The sequence below is a fragment of the Cryptomeria japonica genome, chromosome 7 (assembly GCF_030272615.1).
Source record: "Cryptomeria japonica chromosome 7, Sugi_1.0, whole genome shotgun sequence".
Taxonomy (NCBI): Eukaryota; Viridiplantae; Streptophyta; class Pinopsida; order Cupressales; family Cupressaceae; genus Cryptomeria; species Cryptomeria japonica.
The window spans coordinates 851,409,931-851,432,208 of record NC_081411.1 but is presented as its reverse complement, the minus strand read 5'-3'; the positions used below and the strand labels follow the sequence as shown (position 1 = coordinate 851,432,208).

Sequence of the window (22,278 nt, the reverse complement as noted above, 5' to 3'; positions counted from 1 at the left end):
TGTCAAGTAGGCATCCCAATCAACTGAAGCTGGAAGACATGAAATATCCTACAACACTGAATCATAAGAAGGCAAAACTGTCGCACTAGCTACATCATTAGGTGCAATAGGTGGTGTGATATCAATAGAATGAGATGACATGCAAGGCTCAAGAACGGGGTCGCATGTGAGAATCCCCAAGTTCAAATGCCCAAAGTTCTCCTCAAAATATGAATCATCAACATAGGAAGAATCAACCTCATCAAGAGGACCAAAATCTAAAAAAGAGTACAACTGTGATGCATGATCAACCACCCCAGTTGCAATGATAGCTGCACTCTCCAAGTCTCTAATGATAACTAAATCGGGTGTGAACTCCATAGTTTTCCTAGTTGCCCCATGTGTGATTTGATAGATGGAAAGAAGATTATTTGTCAAGTGGAGTACACACAACACATCACTGAAGGAATTATCCCCAATGGCAATAGATCCTTTCCCAATCACATCCATGTATGTATGATTTCCCATCAAAATCAGTGACATGTGGCAAGGCTCAAATGTAGAAAACATAGACTGTGAAGATGCCATATGATGAGAAGCCCCTGAATCTAGAAGCCATCTCCCTGAATCCTGACTTGTAGTAGCACAAAGAGCTTGTCCCTTTCCTTTATCTATCCCAAAAGAGTGATCCTTTCCTTTATCCTTGGAAGAAGAAGCCGATGTAGACATTCTAGAAGGTAGGTTGATTATATTCTTCTCAAGAAGATTCTTCAACTCATCAATATCCTTCTTATAACAATGATGTTCATCATGTCCTGACTTCTTGCAATATCCACAAAAAAGATTGTCCTTATAAGATTTCCTCTGAGGTGGTTTTGACTTAGGTTGCTTTTGATTCTTGCCTTTTCCTTGGTTACTTTGATCCCCTTTATTAGCCACCAAAGCTTGTGACTTTGAAGATTTGAGAATCCCCATCGTGGTCAACTTAGATTGCTCAAGTATCAACATCTCCGTGAATGAATCAAATGAGGGAGAAGTGTATGAGGAACCTTGAGCTAACCTATGGGTGTGAAAGCTAGATACAAATGCTGCATACTTTGAAGGAAGCTTGTCCAACAAGTTATAAACCAATTGAGCATCCTTTTTGTCAATTCCACAATCCTTTAGCTTTGCTCTGAACTCAGTTGCTTTTGTGACATAATCTTGGATTGTATCAAAATCCTTGGGATCCAAAGTTGTGAGTTCACTATCAAGCTTGTAGCCCTTAATCTCATCAACTTGACCATACAATTTCTTAAAAATAACCTAAGCCCTTTTAATTGTTGTACACTTATCAATGTGAAAAATGAGGTCATCTGATACATACTTTCTAAGAGTTCCAAGTGTCATAGCATTCTTAGTAAGCCATTCAATTTGATCATTAGGATCAACCTTAGGATCCGGTGGTGTTGCATTAGTTTCATTTACATAATGAATGAGTCCTTTTTCCATTAGTTTACTCCATGCCTTAATTTTCCATGATGCATAACTATGAGGAGTTAAAAGTGGAAATTTAGGAGAACCCATAGCACCAAAATGAAAAAACACAAGATAGAGAGAGGCACAATCACACAAGACACCCCCCCAAAATACTCAATCAAGAAACCCCCCCAAAATAGTGATTTTGGCACTTTATACTTAGTGTGTATACAATGGGCCTCTTGCAAAACAAGGCAAAGTGGACATCTGATTTCAATTTACAACTTCTCAAAATGAGATATAAGAGACTTCAACAAATATTGCTAGTGATCTAAACTGAGATCCAAGCAAAATGCAAGTACCAAATATGCCAAAAATGGCCAAATATTGAAAGTACAATTTCTACTTAAAATTACTGCAAACAAATGGCAGATTATGAAAGTAGACAAACAATTATGCACTTCCAAAAAAATGGCACCTAAAAAGGAGTCCATATGAGCCCAAACGAAGCCTCCAAAGTTGTAAAAATTGAGATTTCATGATTTCTGAAAAACCTGTATCCAAAAATTAGAAAGCTCCTGCACCATTATACAGATCATGAAATTCTACCCCAAAGCAAAAAAAAAATGCTCGAAAAAACGAGTCCGAATGAGTGAGATATCGCTATTTGAAAATTGTTTGCAAAATTATAATTTCTGGAAAATTTCCGCCGCAGCTTCAAACTTCAAATGCCTCTAGATTTGGCTTCTGAAGTCTGATTTTGATGAAACAAAAGGAAAAACTGACTTTCTTGGACCTCCTAAATCCAATGGTAGCCTTAGATTTGACCCATCAAGCTTCAATAATAACCTGCAATAGAAACCTCCAAAAATACACAACCCCAAATAGCATCAAATTTCTCTCAATTAGCAAACCAATGACACTCTAATGGCTCTGATACCATGTGAGACATGGACTAGCTCTGATACCATGTGAAATTTTTCCAAGATCAAGAGGCAATGGAAAGCACAAATAAGAGAGACAAAATATATGATAGAAATAAACTATATTCTATCAAGATGAAAATACTAATCAACTGGATCATTATTCGTTTCATACAATGAATATGAGCCTGCTTATATAGGCAAGGCTATATGGATATGTGAGCAAACAAACATGACATGTGGCTCAATAAGAAACAAGGGTAGGTAGGAAATAGCTGTGGGTAGGTAGGAGAAACAATATAATATTCCACATGAGGTGGATCACCCACTGAATGTGGAGTGTAACAACAAGATCACACCATAAAAGGTGGAAATTCTCCTACACACACTATCCCAATGTGGCACAAACACCCAAGTGTCTCATACCCAAACTACTATGAAATGCATGTACCTAAGTAAACTTAAGTAAGGTGTAATAATATCCAAGATGAATAATTATTTACACCAACAGGAAGTTTTGAAAAAGTACAAATTCAGAATCAAGCATGTTGCTAATCCTCCTGTCAAGGTGGTTGCATGTATCATCAACAATTATAAGTCCTATAAAAAGAAGTAGAAGATAAACACATAATTGCTAAAGATACCATGACTTCCCTACTGGGACTCCAACTGCATCTCCAACTCATGTTCCAATTTTGAGAAAAAATTTGCATGACTATGAAAGCCTAGTTTATACAACATGGTCTTCGTAGTGCTCACTTAACCTTTGTTTTGTAGTAGTTAACTGGAGTATAGAGGCATCGACTTGCAAGTTAACTACGACTCCTAGCTTTTGAGTTCTTAATTTAGATTAGGTTTATTTCCTAGAAAGTATGGCAGAAAACTCTATAAATTGAGGAGTTTGATTTATTTGTAAGGGTCCACAAATTCATGATTTGAGGCCCACTTAGAAATTTTAGATTATTTTTGCAAATTGCTATGAACTTGAGTTATTTTTGTGACACATTCTTTGAAATCAATACAAGAAGCAACTTATAGATTGCGTGATCTATGCATATGTTCTATGAGTTTGTTCTTTGTAATCCAATAATGTTTATTGTTTGAAATCAACAACTTGTTCTGGTCTTTTGTTTATTGCCTTATGAATCATGTTGTGCACGTAAGTGGTGTATGCAAATTACTGGGATAGACAATATTGTGGTGATATTCTTTCCATGAGTCTGTAAGGTTGTTGACTTTGCAGGTTTATTAGAGGTCCATTATTGAATGTTGATTTGGATAATATTTGATGATATTTGGATTGCAGGGTACTGATTAAGTAGTTCATTAAGTTGTCATTGAATTGGTTTCACTTTTATTTTCTTGTTTCCCTATCTCTTGCAATTTATTTCTAGAAGAATCTTAAAATCATAAAATACAAAAAAAGGAAGTTAAGTTATTAACGATTATTGAGATTTAGTTTCAACCAACAGGCCCCTTAACAGGTACAACCACATCAACCATTGAGTTTCCCATCACCGTCGAGACCTGACTATAGAGACCTTGGAGTGATTATTTCCTCAAAACCTATTGCTTTTCAGGAGAGGTGGTGAGTGTTCACATTGGCTACTTGACTGTTGGTGAGTGTGTTGAAACAGTCGTCAACAGAAGCTGGTGCTAGAAGGAGGGCCATACTAGTCCCCTTGTCAATTAATCGTACATGGTACTCCCAGTTGACACTTTTACCGTTCATGCAACCCAACCTCAACTACGAGCAAGACGACATTATTTTCCAACTATACAATCTTGCTTGGGATAGTAGAAGGAACCATAGTGATTGGTTACGAGCTAGACAAGTCCTCAACAACGAAAGACAAAGAGGTATATGTACAGAGAAGCAAAGGCACAAAGGCAACTTCTTCCATAGGTAAACCCACAACCACCTCCACAACCAAGAAATTGAGGTATTAAGCTAGATCGTATATCATCTTTCTCTCCTGAGAAATTCTACAGAATCCTTAGGAGCAGTTCTTCTCCATCTGACTTAGTAGAATTAGGACCTACGACTAGGAAAAAGAGAAATAAAGCTAAGGGCCAACCTTCAACATCCTCACCAATGCATTCATTAATACCCAATGTAGAAGATCAATTGATCCCTAGTCCTCAACCTATCACTGCACCTTTTGTGACTCAAAGTCCACCATCACCACCTTCAATGGCCTACTTTAACCAAGACCACACGCCATTTGGAACTATACCAGGGGGTATACATGACCTACCTAGAAACCTAGATAAATTTTGCAGTAAATTATACTATTTGGGAGCTAGGATGGCTAATGAGCATATTGAAGCATCAAAGATGCAGTCGTTCGTAAAAAAATTGAACACCAAGATGTAGTGTGTAGACTCTTCCCATATTCACTTGGGAGAGTGAATATAATTGGTATTTGACACTACTAGCAAATTCTATCACTGGGTGGAATGTTTTGGAGAAAGATTTCATTGATCAATTTTGAGTGTATGTTGATCCCGGAACGTTGTATTATCAAGTTGCCTCTCTTAAGAAGTCACCAAATGAACCTTTGACAACTTTTAATACTAGCTTTCAAAGGGCATATAAGAGGTTATAGGCTCCTTACCAAGTAGCACCCAACATAGCAATTGAGTCATACCTAAGAGCTATTGACCCATGGACTACTATGTTTATCAAAAAGAGTGTTCCCGAAGATCAAAGGAACACCCTGGAAAATGTCTATGCGTTGGTGATCAACATGAATCACGAGTTGAACCAAACACCAAGGGGAATTGGATACAATTTACCCATAGGAGTGAATCAAGGGAACTATAACCAACTCCTCGAGATACCATCGCCTTTACCTATAGAAGCCCCAACAATGAACCCGATACCAATCTATGCCTCTTAGCCTCAGGCTAATCAGCAGTTTCTGCCCAAGCTTTAACTTGGTAGACTAATACCAATGCTACTCCCATTCAAACACAATATGTTGGGCAAGTACAAGGGGCAAATCAACAATTTGGTAATTCTCACGCGAAAAACCAACCCCCAACTAAGATGCCTGAAAGTCAAGGATCACACATATCCGCAGAAGTAGAATCATTAAAGAAGATGATTTCACAAGTTACTTCAGATTTGAGCTAGTTGAAGATGAATCCTCCAGGAGGGTACAACCAACCCCAATCATACAATAATCAATGAAACTATAACAATCAGAACCAAAACCAAAGGTATAACAACAAGCCATACAATAGGCAATGGAAAACGGGTCCAAACAATGGTGGGGTGAACCATGATCATCCTAATGGAAGAGACAACCCAAATAATACATAAAGTGTTAACCTTGCTGATATGAATTTAATGACTAATTGGTGTAGGTTGCATGATACAACATCGCATTCTGAGGTTAATTGCACCCAGTTCGAAAAGATCATAAGGATCGCTCCAGCTTATTCTTAGCTAGAGGATTGTCGTAATGAGGAACCTGAGAAAGTTAATACCATGATGTTGGTTGACATGTTCCTATGCAAGGAGTTTCAAGATTAAGTTGAAGGTGAACCGTATCTCTATGATGCTCAATCCTTTCAGACCAAAAATAATTATAACCTTAGGAGTCAAGGCAAGGCTCCATTAATAGAACCACCTCCCCCAAAGGGTGGATTTGTGCCTCCTGATGCGAACACAAGTAACAATCCTCCTCCTCCCCGGGCTTTTCAAGGAGCTCATCCTAGACAAACTCAAGGGCAGGAATATGTTTTGAAAGGATCTTTCGATATTACCAAGGAGATGGAGAGGACTGCCACCACTATGTCCCTATTGGAGGTACTGAGATATTGCCCTAAACAAAAGAAATCTCTCCTTAAGAAGTTGGAACTACTAGAGTCTCAGAACAGCGAGGTTAAGATGGTTGACTCGAATGAAGTCAATGCTAACGTTAGTAATGATGCAATCGAGAACCCACCATTTTTACTTAGTTTGAAGATATGTGGAAAGAATCTACATAATTGTTTGGTAGATTCAGGTTCTTCCAGAAATGTAATGCCACTCTGTATGTCAGAAGCTAGGTCTCAACCCAGTATGTGCAAACAGTAAGGTGGTACAATTGGACAAGATTGAGGTCAATGTAATTGGAGAATTAAAAGATGTATACATCCAGTTGGGTGTTGATCCTCGCATATCCCGTTACATCGACATTCAAGTGGTGGATATTACAGAGGTATATGGAATGATTCTTAGTAGGGATTGGTCAAAAACTTTGGGAGGCTATTTCTCAACCTGTTTTACATATTTATGGATTCCATGGAAGGGAGTGAGTAACCAGATCCAAATTGATAGTGAACCCAAGTTGAAGAAGTTGGTCATAGATTATGGAGCTCCCAATGAGGTGGCATATGTTGAAGTGAGTCCAGGAGTCTATAGAGTAAATGAAATCCTCACTTTCTCTGCACCTGCCATTCCCTAGTTATGTCAAGAAGGTATAATCGAACATAGAGGGCGAGTTGAGGAATTCATTACAACAGTAAAATAAGGGATGTGTTTGTTGGGGATACCATGAAAGTACAAGATTTTTTGCTCCCAAAATGGTATCAAATACATCATGAGGAGCACTCGGAGATGTCCTATATCCTGTGTCAAAACGAAGTTACAAAATTGATGAGTTTGATCTCATGTGAAGATATTGACTATGATATTATGATTGAGGATATTCAAACGCCAAGTTGTGAGAAGATAATTCTTCAAAGGGAGAAAGTTGCAATAGAAATACCCCAGTTGAAGCCTTGTAGACAAGAAATCCTTATGATAGAGATTGCCAAACAGGGGGAGGAAGAGACTCCACCCAAACAAGAAAATGAAGAGACTCAATCTCAAGTGCAGCCTCAAGAAGAGAAGTCCATTCCCAATACCCCTGAAGTGATCTTGGAACCTATAATTGAACAATTGCATGATAGAAATGGGTATTCGCATCACCAACCATAATCCATTTCTCTTGGGACTTATCTTGCCAATAGATCTCTTCTCTTGTTAGTAGCTCTAAAATTCATTCTTTCAAATCACTTTTTCTGACATTGCTCACCTTAAACATCCTTTTCTTAATGATTTTTTCATTTAATTCAGCCATCTCTTTCTTCACTGGTTCCTTTTTTGTAAATATGTTCTTAAAACACTTTCTATTAGAGAGATAAGATTTCCACAGCCCATGCTAAATTCATATATTGTGCTTTTGGATTTAGCTATGTAGAATTTTTTGCATCAAAATTCCACTTTTTAAATTTATTTTTGATAAAACCTATTTTTTTTATGAAGCAAAAGCTAACTATCCCTATCAAACAATTGCATTCCTAGCACCATTCTTTAATTTTCCCCACCAACTCAAGATCTCCCCACCACATTTTTCAAAATTTGAAGTATCCCCTTATAGTCTTTTCGCACAAACCCACCTCCAATTGTACAAGAAAGTTGTTTGAGATTGATATTGGAAGAATGTTATATACATAGTTATACATGTCTCCCATCCATCCTTGCTCTAAAAAGAACCTGTCCAATCTTTCTAATATATTGGTAAAACCTATCCTCATGTTTATCCATGTATACTTACTATTTTTTGGTATACAATCACGAGGGCTTCGCTAGCTAGGCAATATTATATCACATGCATTCATATTGGGGGGTTTAATATATCAAAAAATAAGCTCAATATATTGCCTATTTCGTGAAAATAGAGGATTTTTTAATTTGGGCTTTGAAAAAAGGCAATATATGGTCAAAATAAGGGGGTTTTAAATTTGGCTTGTGTATTGAGAGGGGGTGACAGAAAAGGATTTTAAGGCAATATTTTTTGAAAATAGGGAGATTATTTAATATGCCATGAACACATGTGTTATAACCCAGGTTCACTAAGTGAACCCCTTCGTGTATACAATCAATCACATCGACCTCCTCAATAAAGTCTTTGAAGTTGTTTGATGCTTTATTTCTTATGTATAAGCCTTCAAAGTTTTTCTTGCAAACACCTAGGGGAGAGGGACCAATGGTCGTTAGGGTTAACTTCGTCAACATGTAGCTATCACATGGAATATCATTAGACCTCTGTTTTTTTTTTAGAAATGTAAAATGGACACTTAACTATCTACAACTAAGGTTTGAAGGCGTGACTCATCATGCAACTCATCAAAATAACACGTCTACTACGAAGTGTCCAAAAAATAACTTTTTAAAGATTCAACCAAAACTTAATCTAAAAATGCCTAGTAATTGAAAAAAAATATATCATTTCTTGTTAGTAAAATATCATATTTTTATTTAGAGTATAACTTATATGCAACATAAATGGACTAAATACATATTAGTAACCATAAATATTTGTTATCTCTAACTTGTAAATCCAACATAAATGGATCAATAGTTGAACAAAAAAAAAAATGTTATCATAGAAAAAACTTATTATTATATAAAATAAAACTTATGTCCAACACAAATGGACCAATAGTCGAACACTAAAAATTGTTGAAAATCCTTCTCATTTCATGGAAAAATACAAAGTATTTTTTGTGCTCATCTTTTATATTTGTGATGGCACAAATTATTAATATGAAATACTCCAATGAATATACATTGCTACCCCAATAGTTGTACACATAAGAATACTATTTTTTCACTTATTTTATTAAATGGGTATCTTATTTTTTAAATGACACACTTAGTGGATAGTTATGATATTTTATTTCAAACAAAAAAATCTATTTATTTCACTTGTTAATGAATGTACATTTGTACTTTTTATATAATATTTTGACCAACATTTGGTTTTTTTTTTATTTACATGCAGATTATTTATTTATAATATATAGTATAAATTTGTGATAAGATTGAACCCCGTTCAACTACTAGTCCCTCTACCCTGCATATTACCATTGTGAAATAGTAGAGAAGTGTTATATGTCAACACCAATTTGCCAATTAGCATTGTATGCACTCAACAAACTGGTCCAAACTCCCAAAATTGTTCATCCTTGATTATAATGGCTATAAATATGGCTAAAGACAGAGTTTCAGAGGATATCAATGTTGTTCAAAGTTGCTTAGCTTGTGCATGATGCCAATCAGAAAGGAACAACATTTGCTGGCATGAGGGTTTCCATTTTATACATTTTCAATGCAGGTACAACATGCTTGTACATTTTTGTGATATACTTCCTCTAGAAACTACAGAAGTTTTTCATGAAAATAACCAAAACCCTAGTCTTGACTTAAGTAATAACTACACAGACAGGCAAAGTAAGAGAACTGAAGACCATGCTTAAGAGAAACAGAACTTAAAATTATTTGGTTGTGGGTTAATTAGACGTAGCTGCTGGCCATTCATCACCTTGTATAAAGCTTTGTACAGAGTAGATTCCCACATTCTCCCCCGGAACCTGACTTGACCATGACACTCTTCCAGAAAGGTCAGCTCCAGGGCCATAATTGCGGTATTCTCCATAATAAAGAGTGCCGAGGGCAAACTGACCATTCCAGGGCAACCACCCTTCAGCGCTAATGATCTCTCCCAAGAATGAATTCATGAAAATTGTTCGGGAATACATCTTCCATGGCCTACCCAAATAAGCTTTACATTTTTTTGGATTTTCATGGAAATCTCTCGTATATTCTTCAGTTCCATTGACGCTGCAGTTTTGAAATACCAACCCTGTTGACTGAGCTGGATCTGTCCGGCCCTGTGCAGTTACAGGATTTGTCCATCCTATTTTTAGACGAGGACGAACCAGAATCAAACAGTTCTCAAAGATGGCTGCTGAGTTTCCAAATATGAAGTCATTAGTGCCCTCTATTCTGCAGTTCTTGTAGAATTGCCTAAGTGAGTGAGTGTAGAGTGTGTCCTGGTTACCCAGAATGGCACAGTTGTGGAACGCAGAGAGATCACCATCTACTCTTAGGGCAACCGCTTGATTTTTTCCTGCCCCTGCTGAGTTTTGAAATGTGATGTCCCGTGCCATGAAACCGTCAGCATTTACAGCTGCATTAACAAATGTAAACCAAATTAATTATAATTTGAGAAAAATGTTAATAAAATCTTTTGGATTCAAGGAAGTAGTTGATATATTCATACTAATAAATTATATATTCTACATCATATTTTAATTCAATACTTTAGAAGCACAAAATCTTCTGTTCTCGTGAAGAAATTTTTCTACATTTGTTTTATTTCGTGAACAGATGGATGTGAGCTTGCCCTGTAGATAATTGTTATGGTAAGTATTGGAAATCATATTTTCTTATATAATTGGGCTAGTCAGGAATATTTGGTCTTTTCAATTTTTGACATATAATTCTTATTTTTTAGGGCCAGAAACATGCTGTTTTGGTGATTTTGATTGTGGTTGATTTAATTGGTATCTTTAACCGTGTTTCTTATGAAATTCATCCAATCTATATCACTAAATATAATTGGGAAAAGTGAGAACCATGTTTTCCAACCATCATTCAGTAAAGATACTCATGTAGGCATAACATCATTCTGCTTTTCCTTTTATATTGAGAGTCTTTGACAGGTCGTGCCCAGATTTTCCTAACTTCATTTTCTCCTGGGGGATATTGTTTTGGCAGTTTATGTCTATGTTGCAAGCTGCAACTATGCCCATGGATCTGACAACTTTGGACTGTAATATCACAACTGGACAAGTTGAGAATTAAGTATCCAATCATTATCAGAAAATAAATAAATATATATATATATATATAATTAGAAAAAATAGGTTTTCATCCTCTATTACAACTGATGCTTAAGTAGGCAAAGTATCAATTTGTTTTGTTTTTGTTGTCAAATCCTTTTACAGTTAACTTCTAGTTTTTGGAGAAAAGCCTTCACCCTTGGGGAAAAATCATTTTGTTACTTTATTGTTCTACCAGCAAGTTGCAACTACTATTATCTGCACTGCACCGATTATGCCCCCCTTCTGTCTGGAATGATGTTTAGCCAGCATAGGTTTTTTCATTTTTGACTGAAGGTATGGTGCTATGGGCACCATAATTGGACTAGAATGCTGCTCTTTGTGAGTGTTAAATGTTAATTTTATTTTTAGTGATATTGGAAGGTTGAAGCAAATGCTAATCAAATTATACAATAATGTATGCCAGGCTCAAACAACAGGAAGGGGGACTGAGATACGATCAATTGGGTTATAGGATCCCCATTAGCTCCTCCTAATACAAACCAAACTTTGCTATCCGCACCAATAGCAACTTGCTCATCTAGCAAATAGAAGGTGAGATATCATTGTTTGCATCTTTTGCTACTCTGTCACAGGATCTCCCAGAGAGCTTGAATCATGAGACTTAGAGCCTACTACCTGGTACTTCACAATTGAGGACTCTCAAATTGTGTATGATTTACTAGGAAGTGTCACTTTTCTGGTGCTGATATGTTTCTAACAACTATTAAAACCGACATTTATGTAGGTATAGTATGACTGCCTTGTTATTACTAGTATTGGTCTTCTGACAGTTGACTCCTAGTTCTTGTCAAATACATTTGCTCTTGTGAGGAAATTGTATTGTTAGTTTTTGGTTTCACTGTCTACCTTGAAGCTGCAACTATAATCATGTGTGATACCTCAATTATGTGCCCCTTCCACCTGGAATGATGTTTGGCTAGGCCTAAATTTTCTGACATAAACAAATAGTGCTTTTGGCATGGTAAACAGACTAGGATGATGATGGGGTAATGGCTATCGAGCCCCTAGGATGCACCAATGCATAAGTTATGGTGTATGAGGGTAACTTATGCATTGGTGCATCCTAGGGGCTGGATAGCCATTTCCGATGATGGTGTGGTTCATGTGTGTTAATGCACCATTTAATTCTTGAGAAATTGGAAATTTGAAGTAAATATTATGATCAAATCAATACAATTATGCATGTTGAACCAATTGGAAAACCAGATGGCCCATAGAAGGATCAATAAAGGACCATGAAATGATGAGTTGGGTAATGGGATGCTCATTACTCCTTTTACAAACCAACTTCTCACACATGCACCACCTGAACTTTTGTTCATCAACTAAATAGAAGATCCCAGTCTCAATGTTGGCACCTTTTGCCATTCTGCCACTGTCCCATGGAACTTGAGCTTTACGACTTGGGTTGGAGCCTAAAACCTAATACTTAAGAATTGAGGATTGTGAATTGTCTTGAAGGCAAAGCATCATTCATCAGCTAGTGTCACCTTTTTGCAGGGGTTTGCCATCATTTTTGTGGAACTGAGGGAATTAGGGCTAGGAGCAAAGGGTATTTGGTCCAGCAGTGTGCTAGAGGGTTTCCTGCTGGAGCATGTGGAAACCAAGATGATGTGGTTTGGAACCTTGTAAACTAGAGCTGTTTAACAAAAGGTAATACTCATAACATTCAATTCAACATGTTTGCACATCATTTCTTCCTTGCCATGTCTCCTGGCTCAAAAAAGTGAGTTAGGAAGAAGTGATCCATAAATAAGGTGAATATTCCGCTCCTTGCTTTATCAACAAATTTAAAGGGGTCAAATCAATGAAGGACTTGTACACTTACTATTCTAGAAGTAAAACTTGTAAATAAAAGTATTAAAAAGACGTGAAATGTGCTTGTCTTGTACAAAACAGCATTAAAGAAGATAACTAACACTAAAATCGAGTAAACATGGCTTGCAAATGAAGTAGACACAAGAATTAACATAGAGAAACCCAATTTGGATGAAAAATACAGAAGGTTGGGATTAAGTTTCCTAAGGTCAATATCTTCAATTGCTGATTACAGTGCCTACTGCCCTCCTTGAGGCCTCCATGGACATCTTACTATAGGAATAGGCACCCAAACACTTAAAGAAGCAAAAAGAACAACCCCCAAACCTTCCAACTACACTAACCTTCTTCCTTTTCATTTCATAATCCTGGAATAAGAGAGTGAGTTATAAAAAGCTGATCCATAAACAGCGTGGATATTCCACTCTTTGATTTATCGACACAAATCTCAAGAGCTCCAATCAATGAAAGACTAATATACTTGTAGAAGTAAAACTTGCAAATAATAGTCCTCAACAGCCTTAAAATTTACTGTCTTGAACAAAACAGAATTAAGGAAGATAAATAACATAGTAGAAAAAAATCCGCAAAAACTTGCAATAACTATAGAGTACTCAGCACTCAGCAGGTTCAGCAATCTGATCTGAATTGATCGCCGTTTTCTTTGGGTTCTCGAGCACAAATCCAAGGCATACAAAATCAACAAAAAAATCACTTTTAATTGCAATTCTATCCACATATCACAATTTTAATTCTGATTTGAAATGAATTTAAAAAGCAACATATTTTCTCTACTTTTATAAATTTTATAGCAATTTCCTAAATTTGAAACAATCTTTATCTTTTGGTTTGCCAGGTCAATTCGGAGAGAGATTTTTGCTACAATGATAATTAAAAGTAAAAGAGAGTAAATATGACATGAAAATGAAGTACAACACAATAAGTGACATAGAGTAACCATTTTACATGAAAACTCCAGAAGAGTGTGTCAAATCTCCTCAAGGCTGCCTCCTTGAGCTTTCATGGGCATCTTACAACAGGAATAGACATCTGAAAACTTACAAAAGAAAAATTTGCTTCCCCAAACCTTCCAACCATAGTTGTCAGAAGATGGTAATTGGTACTAGTACAGAAGATGGGGATCATTTCTAGCCATCACTATCGGAAATGGTAATTTCTGATTCGAAGTACTGCTATACACTTTTGTCTATCCCTGGATTATGTATTAGCTAAGTCATACCATCTGAATATGATTGGATATTCTTCATTTCGGGTTCCAGTGGCCGTTGGTAATTAATCTACATCATTTCAGGCAATTCTAATTAGCAAGAGAAGGTACTAATTAATTTCATATGATTTCCAGCTAGTTTCAAAGTGTTTGATTAAATGCTCATATTCAAAATGATGGAAAAATGTATGAGTTTGGTTTGAATATGTTGGTAAATGAAAAGCATTTATCATTGTGATAATCTGGAAGGTATTCCATCGGATTCTTTCATTTTTAGTACTTTCATTATAATAGATCCTTGGATGGTAATACTGCTAGATTGCATTTTATTCTAGTTAATTATTTGCCTTGCATGGCATAAATCAGAATTGAGTGAGTTCATCTGCCATTTTGGCATTAATGCAACTTCATTTGCACTCACTATCAACCAGTTTGGCTAGAGCGACTCTATGACTCTGTTTTAATTGTAAGTTGGTTGGCTTGCCACCAAAACTTTTCAATTAATTTACCTCTGTCATCATTTTATCCCCATATGCTCTCACCTTGCCCACTCTGGGATCTGGGTGATCAAAAAGAATATAATTAGAGTTGATTGCAAAAAAATTATCTGGATCTACATTAATGTCCTATGAGGGTTATTGCAATATCTTCCTTAGCCACCTCTAGGAACAAACCCAAATCTATCTGAAGGAACATCTTGTTCCACGGCTCCATCAATTATGGAGCCCAAAACAGTTTTTAGTTGAGCTGTAAATTTATTTTCATTTTCTCTTTAGTTATAATTGGATAGGGCTTGGGATTCAAATGCTAACCTGCACTTCTAAAGCTTTCCTGCTGTAACATTCCCATCAGGAGATATTCAGTGATCACTACATTCTAAGTTATCATCGTGACATAGAGGTTGCTCAATGCATATCATCAAATGTGGATTATCTGTTCTGATCCAGACAGTGGTAAACCTAAAGATCACAACTGGTTCCTCCCTAATTTTACAAATGCTCAAAGCAAAATAATCTCACCTCTGTGTAGAGGGTTTGTCCCACCCAGTTGGGTTTCAAGCTCAAAGTTTTAAATTATTAGAGTTTATTGTAATTAATATTCAAAAGAGATTTCTGAGATTAACAACTTTTGTCAGTGTGGCAATTACTACATCTTTTCAAGAATGAAAGGAGAACCAACCATCAATCAAACAAAATCATGGATCTCAAGCTCAAAAGTTTTGGAGTTTATGTTTTGATACCAAACAATGGCTGCCAAGAAAAAATAACTTTTGTGGGTGTGGAAGCAACTAGCACAGGTCTCTGACTAAAGTTTTAATACCCAAAAAAATCCAGATTTTATAACATCTGTGGATATGGAGGCAACTACTTCAATAATTACAAGAATAAAAAGAGAACATGCTATCTATCCATAAAACCCCCTAGAAATAGATCACAATCCCCTAACGTAAACAACATACCAGGCAAAATAACTAATAAGGCTTTGTTATTTTTATTTCTTTTGAAATGGAATCGTATATAAATTCCAAAGTAGAAAGTACAGCCTATCCTCAACAATAAAAAGTGGAACGGCATTATATTTCAAAACTAAATAAACCAGCCAAGCCTGAAAACAAAGTATCAGGTGGCCCCAAAAAAGAAACAGCCACAACAATACCCACGGCCCCAAAAATAAAATAGTCATCTACAACTCAAAATCACATAAACAAACTTTTGGATCTTCCTGCAGATAGACCCAAAACATCTGCCATTACCTTGATGATGGGTATTAGGTTCTGCAGAGAGACCCCAACCATTGGCCAATTTAAATATTGTATGGTTACTTCGAGAAGACTCACACGAGGCGAGGCAACACAAACAATCACTCAAAAACAAGACTTAATTTATCATATAAAAAAACAAGTTTTCTACGCAGATTTATTACCTACAGTTGCAGAGCCATAAGTAGTAACAGGGGCAGGCAGAGAGGGCACGGACTTGGACCCAGTAATCACTGTCTTATCAATGCCATCTCCCACAAACATAACATTCACTTTCTTTGGCGGAATCTTCACGGTCTCTTCATAAACCCCACCCTTTATATAAATCACAAACCTCTGCTCAGAATCATCAGGCGCAGAATCCACAGCCTTCTGAATGCTCTTTAAAGGCCCATCCTTGGACACAATCACATTGGGAACTACATCCTCGCCCGCCAAAACACCCCAAATGTTATTAGAATAATCAATTTTATTTCCCCAATGTGCCTCAATTGACAGCCTTGTTGATCTCTCTGTGGTGGGGGGTTTCCATAGGAGCATATTTTCTCCATAAGTGTCTAGGGCGTCCAGCATGCTAAGGGCATTGCTGGTCAGCGATTGAACCGTGACCAGCTGCTCCATTGCACTCCCTACTTGCTTTGTAGTATTCACATATTTTAAAGCCGAACTACAATCATACTGATAAGTATGAGCAGCGCTCATCCAGGCCTTCAAGTCCTTAACTTTTTTCTGATCTATGCTCTTTAATCCTTCTCTGCTCTTAGCAATGTATCTCAATGAACCGTCCAGGAATTCTAAGCAATCGCTAACAGCGGCTGTATAATTGGCATTAGATGACAGATGGGCCAGATATCTTGACTGATTATAACTTTTCTGGGTTTCACCATCAGACAGAATTATGGCTGCTGAGATTATTTCCTCTGGGGATGAATTGGGTGTTATCAGTGGGGATTGTGACAGAGATGATTTACAGAGCTCTGGGTATTGAGAAGCCTTGCAGGCTAAATTTATCTTATCGCTGGCGGACTTTTGAAGGAGATTTCTATGGTGTGTGCCTCTAAAATTAGTGGACAGTCCCAGAGAAGACACAAGAATTACAGAGATTAAGAGGAGAATTGTCGCCACTATCATCTTGTTTGGCTTCGCCATCCTTTTCCTTCGCCTTCCGGACATGAAAAATGAAATGGGTATGCAATGGTTTATAATAACTTCAAAAAAAACAAGCCGCCCGTGACCTGTTCTACTGTAGTGGACTGTTGAGATTGGAAGATATGATAAAGTTCTAAATCTGGTTAAATCTTAATTTGATGGATTACGTTCAATGGATTTTGGTCTGAATCTGGTTAAATCTTAATTTTATGGATTATGTTCAATGTATTTGGGACTATGAAGGTGTCAAAGGTTGCGAGACTTGTTTAGCTGGCAATTCTTGATAGAGACTTGCATCGAAAAAAAGTTCTCTCTTCACAGGGAAAATGTGAATTCCTGTTTTTGAAGATTCAAATTTTTAGGAAATGTATTAATAGTTGTTAAGAAATGAAAAGTAATCAATCAGGTGATGTCATATCAGCTGCATAATTATTGGGGCCTTGCCAAGTAAGCTACTGTAAAATATTGGGAGTGCAAAGTTAGGGTGCTCAACTAATGATGCTCTTCCCCTATAATTTACAGTGCTGATTAAATTCAAAAGTACTTTTTACATTTATTGTAGAAATGTCACATTTCTTAGTACACATCTTATTTAATTTTAAAGAATTATTATACTATTAATTAAATTAAAAAATGATATTTCATATTCAAATTTTTAATCATAGATCAAAATGCAACTCTAACTTTTTAAAATGAATTGTATTTGTAATTTAAGTTTTTATTATATAATAAATTGAATTAAACTAAAACTTCAAATTAAAACTATAATTTTTCTTGTGTATTATTATTTTATATTTTGACTTATATTTTTTTTTCTCAAATTTTGTGGTTTTTGTGGAATCATTGGTACTGCGGAAGTTATCTATGAAGCTTTGTACTCCAATTCAATTTAGTTTTTTCAAAGATTGGTTATGGTTATTTTCTTATCCATTCTTGTTTTTCCCATGAACTTGCACTTGAATCTCAAGTGGAATTGCAAATTCAATGAAAAACTATGAACTAAACTCTCTTCTCAAATTTGGAAATTGAGAATTAATGCAGAAGCCCAATTAATGGCTTCGAAGATTTTACATTACAAGTTATCAATTGATGGTAGGTAGAAGTATATGATAGTTCATCATGTTAGTTGTCCATTATGCCATAAAAGTGAAGATATGAGGCACATATTTTGAGGATGTTAGCATGCCAAGAATTATGGAACTTTGTCTTTTATTACTTGCTTGCTATTTTTTATCATATTCTTAATTGGAAAGAAGTCTTACTTGGTATTGGCCTTCACAAACAAAGTTATTGTTGAAGAAGTTCTTCAAACTATATTATTGCATATATGAAGAGTTTGATGTAAAACAATTTTTAATAACTCCTATGATCATGAGAATTACTGACAAATTTTCAAATTTCGTGCATCAAGTATCAAATTGATCAGCAGCTCAAAAATAATAAAATTTGATAGCTCAAGGTCTTAGGCATCTCTTGCAAAAATGACTGTCTATTTTGGGGCTTGCAAGTTTGGATTCTTTGGCCTGCCCTTCATAATCAGGTTGTTATGTTGCATGTTTACAGTTCATAGGTTGCTTATTAGTGGTTGCCATGTTCAAGACATATTTCCTAGTGTTTTGACTATCTCAAAGCCATCTTATTAGTTGTTGCTATGTTCCTTACTATTATGATAGTCTTCATTGTGAGTTCTTTAATAGTCTTTTGATTGTCTTCTTGTAATTCTTTTGCATATCTTCAATATATAAAAAAATCAGAAATGACAATGCACAATTATTTCAATTGTGAAAACCATATATATAAAAACTATTTTTAATTTTTACAGAATTGATTTTTTAGCTTAAAGTTTAGAATGGAAATATTACAATTTTGTGTTGATGAAAAAATATATTTCTTAAATTATTATTGACAATTTCATTTTAAAAATAATGTATATTTTTATTATTTATATGATAATTAATATATTATTTTTGTTAATGGAATATTTGTGAATAGGAAAGGTGGTGGAATTGATAAAAAGAATATTTTATTGATTAATTTTAAGAAATTAAATTTTTGATAGGACTTCTTATAGCAGTTCGAGCTCAAATAAGACAAGTTTTGTCTTACACAATTTATTTGGTGATTTTGTTAAAGGGAGCTCCCTTTTGTAAAGTCACAAGCCTAACAATGAGGTGGACTAGGAAATTATCAATGTTGAAATAAAAAAGTTTGCAATGGATGGCAACTCCATGAATGTTTTTGGTTGTATAAAGAAAGGTTACTATTTGAATTAAAAGTCCAATCGTCTTTTGAAGGAGGCAATTTTTTGTTATTAATGTTGATGCTACATCCCTTTCTCATTGTTGTCAAGAACATAATAAGGCGGCAACTCTATTAGCTAACAGAGTCATTATTTGCCCCATCTTTGTCATTATAAAGTTCTAATGTTGTGGATTAGAGTAGGCTTCTAAGATGAAATATTGTTTTAATTGGTAAATCCCATATTGATAAAAGATCTTTCCTTGGTTTGTTGGGCAATATGTAATATTGAATGTTTTCATTATGCTTGGCATTTATGAGATCATATTTCAATTAGTAGCATATTCTCATTGTTTTGTGTGTATTCAACAAAGGTTGTATGGGTGTTGGTGATATATTGTGTTTGTAGCTTTGCAAGTGCTAGAGATATTAGGATGATTAGGTTTTTAGATGTTCAACTTCTTGTTTATTATTTCTTGAAAGATTTTGGGATCATGTTTTATTTTGTGTGTTAGTTGACACTAGTCTTTATACTTCCAGTGAATCATTTTTTAGTAGTTATTAAACTCTTCTATTGCCATCTATTTCATGATGATGGATCATGGAGTGTGATCTAAAACATCAATAGAAAAACATAAACAATCAAAATCCAAAAATATCTCTTGTTAATATCATGGACTATGGACATTTTATGTCTAAAGTTACAAAAGGTTCAAATTGACCTCTTTCTATACATTCTCTACCATGTTACTAGACCTAGACCATGAGAATATAACTAGAGCCACTAGACGTGACTATATTTGCAACTTAATACTCCCGATTAAAATTTATTTGCCCCTTTTTTGAGCTAACCTTTTTATGAAATGATCACCATCAATGAACTTGCACACAGAAACACTTAGAAAATTAAATTTGTGAGTTGTACAACTTAAATGGGATTTAATATATAGTTCATTTTTCCCTAATATGTTCATTAAATAGTGACATTAGACATGCTTACGGAGGCATCTCCAATCAAAGCTTAGTAATTTGAAGTTATAAATTTAGACAACAAAATAACACTTGAAGATTTTATTTCTACCCTAAACACCCATCAAATTGATTGCCCAAACAAGTTGTCAAGAGTCCTACAATATTTTTTGAGCTAAACTTAGTTTAATTTTATGTTTTGTATAAATATTATCTTATCTCAAGGTTTTATAATATGTTACTTATTAATTAATAACTTTACTTACACGGAGTAAACTTGTCATCAACTAACATGACATAATCATAATTTGTGAAGAAATTAAGTACTGTTAATTATCTACACACCTAGTTGGAAATTATAGACCAATTTAATCTAATCATCATCTACCTGCACATGATAACTATTAAATAGCTAAGAATATATACTTTAAATGAAATAAAAGATGAAACACTTTTACTAATATTTTAGCTTTATAATAATATTGTGTTGATTATGTGTGTTAAAAAAATAAATTAAAACAATCTAAAAAATAAAGAAATTTTAATCATAAAGCTAAAAAGTAGTTGTAGATGTTAAATTGGTATGATGTCAATTGATATGAAGAGAACATGAAAAATTAAACATTAACTAACCCTAACTAATGAATGAGAAGAAAGGAGCATCTAGAGACCACTTAATCCCTTACCTCAATTAAGTGTTTAAATGTCTATCTTTTATTTAATTAAGTTAAAAATTTCCTAAATTCATAATTAAAAAATAATTAATTTAATTTAATTTAATTTATAAATTTATGCTAATTATTTAAGGTCATACATAAGGTACCACATTAAAAAATTGAGCACAAAATATACATCCCAATTGAGAAACTGAATATGCTCAAAACTGAGTACATGAAGCCCCATTGGACCCTGTCAAATGCCTTACTAACATCCAGGTTAATTATCATTCCTTTGGTTTGTTTGGAGGTCATAGAGCAAATAGTTTTTGCAGTCAGAATGTTGTTTGAAATGTTTCTTCTTGGTGTAAAATCACTCCGCTCTTCGATATAAGCTTCCTCAGAATCAATTAATCTATTGGAAAGGGCTTTAGATATGATTTTATGAATTGAATTACATAAAGATATGGGCCTATAATTTGCCATGGAGGAACACACTATCTTTTTTTGGTATTAATAAAATAGTTGTATTGTTTACATCTCTAAAAAACTTTCATGTTCTCCTAAAATAGTCAACAACTAACCAAACATCATTGCTGATAAAGTCTCAACAACACTGGAAAAAATGGCATTGTATCCATTTGGCCCTGCTAGAAAGTGGTGATCCAAACTTTCTCTAAAGTGAATGGGCTTAACAACATTTGGTTATCTGGAGTCCTCTTCTCCACACCATTCCCTTGAACCACTTGCCAACAAATTTTGAAAAAAAATCAATGCTTTTGTTTCAATGATTTCATTGTCCTTTGATACTAATCCATCATTCATCCTAATTTCATCAATTTGATTTCGCTCATTATGGACCTTGGCTAAGGCATGATAGAAATGGGTATTCGCATCACCAACCATAATCCATTTCTCTTGGGACTTATCTTGCCAATAGATCTCTTCTCTTGTTAGTAGCTCTAAAAGTCATTCTTTCAAATCACTTTCTTTGACATTGCTCACCTTAAACATCCTTTTCTTAATGATTTTTTCATTTAATTCAGCCATCTCTTTCTTCACTGGTTCCTTTTTTGTAAATATGTTCTTAAAACACTTTCTATTAGAGAGATAAGATTTCCACAACCCATGCTAAATTCATATATTGTGCTTTTGGATTTAGCTATGTAGAATTTTTTGCATCAAAATTCCACTTTTTAAATTTATTTTTGATAAAACCTATTTTTTTCATGAAGCAAAAGCTAACTATCCCTATCAAACAATTGCATTCCTACCACCATTCTTTAATTTTCCCCACCAACTCAAGATCTCCCCACCACATTTTTCAGAATTTGAAGTATCCCCTTATAGTATTTTTGCACAAACCCACCTCCA

General features: G+C 35.0%; 1 protein-coding gene across 1 annotated transcript; it reads right to left on the bottom strand.

Moving 5' to 3' along the window:
* Positions 1–9,347: 9,347 nt before the first annotated feature.
* On the bottom strand, positions 9,348–17,280 carry LOC131028960 (pectinesterase). Its single transcript, XM_057959344.2, has 2 exons — positions 16,057–17,280; positions 9,348–10,369 (listed from the first exon to the last, which is right to left on the bottom strand). The coding sequence occupies exons 1-2, from the start codon at positions 17,063–17,065 to the stop codon at positions 9,690–9,692; spliced, it is 1,689 nt and encodes a 562-aa protein (XP_057815327.1). The 5' UTR covers positions 17,066–17,280; the 3' UTR covers positions 9,348–9,689.
* Positions 17,281–22,278: the final 4,998 nt, after the last annotated feature.

Coding starts and splice junctions, on each gene's coding strand:
- LOC131028960 (XM_057959344.2), bottom strand. CDS start 17,065: ATGTCCGGAAGGCGAAGGAAAAGGATGGCGAAGCCAAACAAGATGATA. Junction 10,370..16,056: donor TTATGGCTCTGCAACTGTAG/GTAATAAATCTG, acceptor TTGTTAATGCAG/CTGTAAATGCTGACGGTTTC.